The following is an 8,900-nucleotide window of genomic DNA, read 5'->3' as shown; positions in this document are numbered from 1 at the left end:
ACTCTTCACCAGACCAGCAGGGGGCACTAAAGCAGATGTCATCTCTCTACGTACTACAGCTGTGAGACAGAGGAGTGATGCACAAGTTCTTCCTGTGAGGAGCACAGCGTAATAAATCAATCACTAATCGTAGCATCACTACAGTTGATTTTTACAATACCAAGCACACATGGAAACTGTTCCAATAATTCTGCATCACGATGTCTGAGATCTGAGAAGGCACTCACAATGTGATCTACAGTGAAGAATCAGCTCTCCGATCAGGCCAGGCAGCGGAGACGAGATCTTCTGAACTGTCATAGTGGTTCCAGTTTGGAACTCATGACAGATGACAACTCTCCTTCTCAGCTCATCTACAATATGAGATCGTCTGTGCTTGTATCTTGGGAGAAGGTTGAACTTACATGACGCGCTTTTTTATAACCCCATATTTACCCTAAACAACTGAGTACCGTATTTGCCTGCCTAGTGTTTGGTGTGCAAAGCCTTGAAGAAAAGCAGTTTTTGGCCACGTTCGTGATGGTGCAATGATGCTTTTGCTGTGCAGCGCTCATGCGCACTTTGCCATTTCAATGCATTCTGGTTAGAAAATTCTAGAATGCATTGAAATGGCAAAGTGTGCATGCAAACTGCACAGCAAAAGCAGCAATGCGCCATCACAAACACGGCCTTTGCCTTCCAGCTGTTGGTTTCCCATGGTGCATCACTTCATCCCCAGCAGATGCTAAATGGTTCTGCTGGACCACGTTGTCCTCTGCTCTCTCAAACGGGTAGCTGCAGCACAAGCTTATACGAGCGTCTGTCTCTCTCTCTCTCTCTCTCTCTCTCTCTCTCTCTCTCTCTCTCTGCTTTTTGGTGCTGATATCGGACTATTAAAAAAAGAAAACAGATGCCTTAGATTTTTGTAATGACGGATACAATGTGCATTAGTATTGTTTCTTTTGGGGTTTGTTTTGCTACTGAAACACAGGGCTCTGTGATGCTACATTCTTTGAACTCCTGGCTGTGAATTGGCCTCTAAAGGAGTAGCATCGTTCTTCATATCTAAATACCCAGTGCCGTATTATTTAGGAGTTGAGAGTGAAGTTTGTTTGAAAGAAAAGTTGAGCATCCAGAAAAGTTTGCATACGCAATGGTGTAAATGCACCATCTTTTTTGGAATTTTAAGATGCTACAAGTTGTTAGACACATGTGTACTGATCTAGAAAGATGAACTACAAGTCAGGTTTTTATTGTTCTAAAGCAAATCCCCCTTTTTTCTATGACACGCCAGATGCCTGAGGGAAATGTTTCTTAATTAATAAGGTCATTTTTATACCTCGTTAACCTTTGGGCCTTCTGTCATGCTTCTTGGGGAACCTGACTGACAGCTTGAGAAACTTCGACTGTAGTCCTGGTGCTACACGTGTGTTGAAATCACTGCCGGCCATCCTGTATGCTGCTCTATGTTGGCTTTAATTGATTGATTGGCTGATTAATTGATTGATTGATTGATTGATCATTGACCGATTGAGTGGTTGATCAGTCCGATTGAAAAAAAAATGGTAGAAGCTGAAATGTTGTAGCATCAACCTGCATTCTTAAGTTGAATGGTTTTTGTTTTTGTTTTCTTTTTGTTTGTTTTTTTGTAACACTTATTTTCCTATTTTGGGTTTTGAATTGGAGCTGTGATCTTTCAGCTCTCTATCTTCCATTACATGTCAGCGTGAGTGTGCCCAGCCTGCCAATCCTATGCAACATCATTTTGGATTTCAAATGGAAGCCAAATATCTTGATTTTAATTTTGTGTTTTCCTTCTTTTTTAAATGAACATTTTCAGCATGGCCAAGATCATGTACATTGTGTAAATATAGTTTGTGAAAAGTTTCCTCATCGTCATGATTTCCCAGGGCTTCGTCTACACATGCAAGCACAAGAGATGTCTATGTTTTTGTTTTGTCTGTATCCTTGAGTGAAAATCAGACGTCTGGATGTCCTACAAGAAAAGCAGACCTATGGCTGCCATAGACATTAGCCTATATAAAGTCTGTTGACGCTGTGCTTTTTCCCCTCTTTGTACAGTTTTTGCCTTGTACGATAAAGCCATGTAAATATTTGCATAACTGCTGCAGTTCCAATGTTATTTTCAAGCCATTTATTAGCAGAGCTTGAGTATACATACATACTTCTGAGTATTTTATGAACAGTCCTTTATTGATCTACCAGGTGTTTATAGTTCATCGCCAATTAAACTGTAAAAAGAGCAAGTGGACTGAACTATGAATCTGATGATCTCTGTAACAGTCTTAAATTATTTGTAATTCAATAAATGATTATTTATTCATAGTAGAAAAAATGATATGTGATTATGTTGATGGGAAATGTATTCTTGATAGGGGGTTGTTTTGTATTTCTGGTACTTCCCCTTTTAAGATTTGAATTTTAAGAGGGAGGTTACTGGAGTGAAGCATGCCTTTCCCAAGCAATAAACAAGGGCTCTCTTGTCACACATTGTCCCTCCTCCTTTTTGACTGTTGTCTCGATGGCAAGCAACACATGAAACTGAAATGGTCACCTCTTTTTATCTGTTCCAAGACAACATTTTGAGTACCTGTAAGCTATATAAGGGATAATGTATGAATTGGGATGTGTTATTATTCATCTAATCCAGTAAAATACTGTTTTCGCTTGATAGTGAAGCAATTGAAAGTGAAACACAATTTGATCTAAAAAATTTACTTGGTATCTGTACAAAACATCAACAAAACATGTGCTGTCAAAATACAACATAAATTCATATAAATTATACACAAAATGTCTAAAAAAATCTCAATATAAAATTATATCTATATGGAAAGTTCAGTTATCTCAATATTCTTGGTATAAAATATCCATACAAAAATAATTGTACAAAACACTGTACAGTTCTAAAAGCTGTGCATGACAGCAAATCATTTAAGAAGCATGTCCTGACGTGCTGTCTGTGAGCTGAGAAAGAACAGTGGGAACATCCTCTCTGAAAGCATGAGATTAAATTAAAACTGACACATCTCCTTAAAAGTGGCGACATATATAGTTTTTTGTGCTTATTATCAGTCAGTGTGCGGGGAAACCGGTTACGAGACAGTAATTTCATCCTCTGAGTCAGAAAAGTCCGAATGTTTGCTTGACAGTGAGGGTGACGACATGCTTGACGTGACGCTGCTGGAGAGGTCGCGCGCTGCTGGTGAATGGCAGAAGTCTGTTGCGCTCGCGCTTTCGCCATCGAAGACGTCTTCCTCGTCGTCTTCCTCTCCGGAAGATTTCTTTCCCACATCGCTGAGGTCTGGGTGAGGATTCGTTTTCGTGGGTAAGGTTTGTTCCCTGCAGCCTCCCGAGGAGAGGAGCTCCCTTTCCTTTGAGTTCCTCCATTTCATGCGTCGGTTTTGGAACCAGATTTTAACCTATGGGATCAATTGAATCAGTGGTAAGGCAACTGCATTCTTAGATCATTATCATCATATGTATTTGATTGGACCTTGACACTGGGTCGTGTATAGTTTATAGAAACCCACCTGTGAGTCTTTGAGGCCGAGTTTGGCGGCAAGCTTTTTCCTGTCGGGTTTGCTGATGTATTTCTGTTTCTGGAACATTTTCTCCAAGGCTTTGCGCTGCACGTCAGAGAACACTGCCCGTCTGAGCATCCCTCTTCTTGGCTTCCCTCTGGCAGCTAAGGGCCAAGCGAACGTACCAGGAATAGGAACTACTGGTGAGGAAGCTGTGGAAAGAGAAAAGCATACGTTTTAGGTGATCGTTGTAGCTGTAGACACATAATGATGCACAATATTCGACACCACACACACACACTTTGTGACTCATGGGTAGGCCTAACAATTATAAGGCCTGCGTCAAAGCTGGAGTAAAGAAACAATAAAGAAGACTATTCATTGTGTATAGCCTACATTCGATACTTTTAAACCAAAGTCGCGAAACTCCTCTGGGTTTTCAGAGAAATGGCACGAGGTGACTAATTAGCACATTGCCCGGATCTACTCCGCATTGGTATGGTAAAAAGGGAGAGTATCCTTTTTTAGCAACCCCCCTATGACGGACAGAGGAGTTAATAAAGCGTGAACAGTAATTGTGTAGTAATGAACTGGCGGAGAAAAGACTCCGGACAGGCAGCTAAGGCCATATATTATTAGCACAAAGGGAGATTTACACTTTCAAACTAAACACAACTGCATGCCAGCATACTGATGACCGGGCCCCCGTTTTTTGCCCCCAAATCATTTTCATTAAATGAACACGAAAAGCTATTCAGGGCGCTCGAGTTGTTTTGTTGAAGTATTCAGCGAAGCTCATGAAAAGAACTGCACTCTATTATCATTTGTCTGAATGAAATCATGGACTAGCCGCCCTAGTCTACCTCTAAAAGATTATTCTAAGGCCCTCAATGAATGGCTCGCATCCATTCAAGGAGAAATCAAGGGGTAGCCTGTTTGAGGCCCAAGTGTGTTTGCAGATCATTTAGAGACATGTTTAGGTAAGATAAGAAACAAGCTTTTAGTGTATTTAAAAATTAGAATGGAATTTTGATTTTCTTGTATATGCCTAGGCCTACCTGATGTTCTTTGAGCGAAACTATTCCGCTTTAAGATTTTGGCTATACGTTTTATTTACCATATGCTTTAGTTAGGCCTATGCTACTGCCTTGGTGGTAGCACTCCCTGGCATGTACAAAAACACTCTATGTGGTCTTGTGAGAATATTGAACGCACTCAATGGTGCCTAATGGAGAAATTAGTCCATGACCGGTGAACGCCCCTCTGCCGCCTGGTAAAAGTCAATCCTCCCTGGGTCTGTGTGTGGTTTGCCCCGGAGGGAGCTGGCCGAATTGGTCACGGTGCTGAAAGCATTGTTGGCAGCCAGTGGATTGAGTGCCCCCACACTGTGGGAAAACCGAGAACCTGCTGTAACGCCAAAATGCATTCGGTGCAGGAGGGAAAACCCTGCCTCGCGCTTGAACCGTGACTATTGCGCCTAATTTGTAGATTTAAGAGGGGGGAGATGGTGCGCGCGCTGTCAAATGTGAAGTCAGTGCCCGCGCTAAATGGGGCATCGAATTGGCGAGACTTGTCTCATGTCCGAGCTCGACACACCGTCGAATAGTTCCTCTTGTCGTTTAGGAAGGAACGGAAAAGTGTTTCTATTATTAACAATACAATGTGAATGGCATACATACCTGGGAAATATGACGAGCGAGGAAAGGGGTAGAAAGATCCATCAACATAAGGGAGGGAGAATGCCTTTGGGTGGAGATGTTGAAGTGCGGGTGGAGAGGATGCTGTGGAAAACACAAGTCGATGAAAATTTAGTTAGGCTATCTATTTGAAATGTTCTTTAGCCTACTGTATGGCAATTCAAACATACAAAATGAGGCTAACTTCTGAAATAGCCTAAAATCCAACTTCTTCTAAATCCGTTAATGCCATGATTATTTCAGCAGCGTCAAAATATTACAGAAATAGTTTGTAATTAGTTTGCATGCATAATTAAATATTCTTCCATGCGGTGTTTGGATCAAATAGTGATGTTTTGGCACAGACATTTTCGGCATCGGCACAAAAACTCTCACCTTTCTTTGGTGATGGCGCTAGAATGGCGTTCACTCCAAACTTCAGGAAAGTTGGATCTTTGTTAGCAGGTGAACTTTTCGAGTTGCTAGAAACATGCGTCCTCGCTACCGTAGTAGTGGCTATGCGCTCCGGTAAACTGTGGGTGACATGTATGTTATGGGCTGATGGAATTGGCGGCGAGGCACTTGGTGGAGCGGCAGGTCGGCTCAAGTACGCTGTTGGTCTGCCAAGGCGCAGGAGATCATCCACCATGAAGCCAGAGTGAGACGGAAAGGTCGCCTGAAATGATGGATGCAGCGCCGCCGTGGGTCGCAGAAGACCCGGGTACATGGCTGGAGGTGCGATCACGCTGGGTATCATCATCTTCTTGTTTGGATAAGTGCGTTTACGAAGTTGTGCAGTATTCCGCTACCCAGATACAGATCTTTTTTTCTTTCCCGGTGAGCTCTTGATAGAATATATGGTGGTGATCATCTGAATGCTCGGGGCGGAAAGCCTCCTTATAAAGGACGGCCCAGCAGCTTGGCTCCTTTGCCGACAGCCCCAACAATGCAGCTCAATAAAGTCCTCCGCAAGAGGCTCTTTCAAGCGGCTCAGGGCGGTCTCTGATTGGCCAACGAGTGCAATTTATGATTGGATTAGACTTCATAAGTTGGCAGTAGACAATGCGCACCCAACAAAGAAGGCGTAGTCATCAGTTTTGCATATTGACGAAGTTTCATTGATGCTGTGTGATGTTTTTTTTTTTTAAGCCGGGAGCGGGCACGCACGGGCTAATTAAATGGCTATAATTAATGGAGGCAATGTAGAAATCTAAAGGACCGCCTTTGTCACACCAATAGACACAGGGCTGGGTTAGCCTATAATAATAGGCGAATAACCGTCTGTGTGAAATAACGTGAGGGCAGTAAATAAAATACAACAGTCACTTTTAAGATTTAGCCTTGACTTGAATATCGAGAGAGTTGCTTTGTTACGAGTTTAATAAATAAAATAAAACAGTAGGCCTAGCCATAATAGCCTAAACAAATACCAAATAGGCTATACGCTATAACGGTCTTATTACAGACTTAGGCTACCAGACAGATTGCTATTTGGCGCCTCTGCGATTCATTTGGTAATTGCCATTTATATATTTATTTAATGGTATTCAATTTAATGCATTCGTATAAGATACAATCTGGACTCCGTCATGCATTAATGCTATAAAGGGATTTTCTGTTAGGATCTCTTTAACAGATGTGTTAAATACCGGGGTTTGAAAAAGTTTTCATTCATGTCTTGAGCTTCGCTGCACATTTGCAAAAAGAAGTGTGCGGCTCTGGCAGCGCAGACCTTATCCTGTTAACCATGAACTAACTGTCACCCTCAGCTGTTCGCCTCCTCTTTCTCTCCTTAAACAAAGGTTTTTGGTTAAAAAAAAATCCCGCTTTATTTCCATGGACGGATTTCACTCTGCTGCTGGCTTAAGCGCGTGAATAAAAGTGCATCTGTGATTTAAAACGCACCCCACAAAGCCTGGACACTTAAACTCACATTAAACTGATATGAACGAGGCTCTGAATGCCTCCCACTCTGGGGCGTGCCGTGCCTTGGTTTGAATTCTGTCAACTTCTTCCTTCCCTCTCGAGGAACAGTGCAATGGCTAAGCCATCCTTTCTGCTAAGTAGACATTGAATACATGACGCAAGTGTAAAAATAAGGTAGGCTAGAGACTACTGTAATATGCATAACATGCCTAGGCATAGTCATAGGCTATATGCGTATGCATTTTGTGCCCAAATGCTGGCGCATCGAGGTTCCCTTATCCTTCCGATTTAGCAGCCTGTTATGATTAGTTTGCGTGCAGAATTTTCATGTTTTTGTTATATAATTGGATACAAAATAAGACGCAATATGTTACCCATTGTAGCATTTTTTAAGTTTCTTTCGTGGAGAGTTGCAGGGAACATAATATAGCCTAACTTGAACAAATTACTGACAAGTGATCATTGCCATTTAATTTGAAATATTGTCCCTAAAGATGGTGTATATTTGCTTTCCAATCGGTGTCAAAACTCTGCATAATAGGCTATGTTTTTCCCGAATATTTTATTTTCCAAGGATTAGACTTGGTCCTGTCATCGTCAACTATTTTCTGCCCCCTTTGTCGTCATCCATGAATGAGAAGTAGGCCTAGAAGGAGCGCTAAGACCTGTGACTAATGATGCTTGACCAGCGTTCGCTTGCCATTTTTGTTCGGAGTACGCTTCTGTTTCAATTGGGCCTTCGCACAGTTTAATTTCCAAAGTCAACAGTTTTCTTTGAAATGCCTCGATACATTTTTCACAGCCTTCTCAGTTGACACTTCGCGTGTGTCGACCAACGTCCAAAAGTTTTTTTTTTGTTCCCCACACCCCAGCACGGCATCCACTTCAAGCCATTGTGTCCATTTCATTACAAAAATATTCCGCAAAAGAACAGGCTGCAGTATCCATGAAAAAGGAAAGAATATTATTGGCAACTTAAAATAAAGAACATTATTGGCGAATAAAAATAAAATAGGCGCATGCGTGCGCCACCCAGTCATTATTCAGGGCATTTCAGTGTTGAAAGTTTGCGCAAAAAGCTAGGCTTCTTTTATTAGGTGCATTCCCGTATTGAAATATTCACAAAATATGGGGTACTTATTCATTAACATTAGTGGTAGAATATAATTACATTCTGTAGCCTATGCCAAGCAATATCAATATTTCTCAATAGGTAACTTGATCATCTCCTATAATTGTCTGAAAAAGATGTTAAAATTATTCTTGCACCGAGTTTTATTCCAACTTGTCCGCCTCCGTGAAATCATTCTCTTTAAGAGAGTATACGGTCATCAAATCTGCATGGCACAATTGACCTCAAGTCGTCAGTGTTTCAACTTGCATGGCGCGCGCGCATACACGCGCACATGGCTTTTATTCCACGAGTACGCACACGTGCGCGCACAAGCATACGCTTGTTTGAACACAGCGTTTAAAACAAAATAATGAAACTACTGTGTTTTCACACATCACAATTTCTTAATTTTATTAGGCCAACGCATTGTATACTTTTTTAAAATAACGCGTCACTATCGCCACTTGCAGGGAGACTGCAAGTTCTTGATTGATTAAAAGAAAAACTAATATCTACTGCATCTATCGTTTACTGACGTTTTAAACGCGATTGCAACATTTTGAAACAGTCTATTATACCATTATAAAACCTTTCTAAATATGCCACTGCATCACCATCTTTGCTAAGTAGCCTATTGCACCATCAGAGTTGCAACTTCAG

The 8,900-nt window shown here is 41.5% G+C and overlaps 2 protein-coding genes across 10 annotated transcripts in view; one reads left to right on the top strand and one right to left on the bottom strand.

Annotated features, from left to right (window-relative positions):
* nav2a (neuron navigator 2a) overlaps positions 1 to 2,471 on the top strand; it is a 197,348-nt gene extending 194,877 nt beyond the window's left edge. For all 9 annotated transcript variants that reach the window (XM_063188204.1, XM_063188208.1, XM_063188201.1 and 6 more), the window contains one exon: positions 1 to 2,471. This exon is cut by the window's left edge and continues 734 nt beyond it. The gene's annotated coding sequence lies outside the window, so the exon portion shown is untranslated.
* A 181-nt stretch (positions 2,472 to 2,652) lies between these two features.
* dbx1a (developing brain homeobox 1a) lies at positions 2,653 to 6,056 on the bottom strand. The gene is made up of 4 exons (XM_063188153.1): positions 5,597 to 6,056; positions 5,204 to 5,305; positions 3,534 to 3,736; positions 2,653 to 3,422 (listed from the first exon to the last, which is right to left on the bottom strand). Exons 1-4 carry the CDS (start codon positions 5,958 to 5,960, stop codon positions 3,096 to 3,098), a joined length of 996 nt encoding a protein of 331 aa, XP_063044223.1. The 5' UTR covers positions 5,961 to 6,056; the 3' UTR covers positions 2,653 to 3,095.
* Between the last annotated feature and the right edge of the window lie 2,844 nt (positions 6,057 to 8,900).

The sequence above is a fragment of the Engraulis encrasicolus genome, chromosome 22 (assembly GCF_034702125.1).
Source record: "Engraulis encrasicolus isolate BLACKSEA-1 chromosome 22, IST_EnEncr_1.0, whole genome shotgun sequence".
Taxonomy (NCBI): Eukaryota; Metazoa; Chordata; class Actinopteri; order Clupeiformes; family Engraulidae; genus Engraulis; species Engraulis encrasicolus.
This window is presented reverse-complemented; position numbering and strand designations above follow the sequence as displayed.

Excerpts from the sequence above, each read along its gene's own strand:
- dbx1a (XM_063188153.1), bottom strand. The coding sequence starts at position 5,960 with ATGATGATACCCAGCGTGATCGCACCTCCAGCCATGTACCCGGGTCTT. Across the intron at positions 5,306-5,596 it reads AGCGCCATCACCAAAGAAAG|CATCCTCTCCACCCGCACTT; the intron begins GTGAGAGTTTTT and ends TGTTTTCCACAG. Across the intron at positions 3,423-3,533 it reads TCGGCCTCAAAGACTCACAG|GTTAAAATCTGGTTCCAAAA; the intron begins GTGGGTTTCTAT and ends TTGATCCCATAG.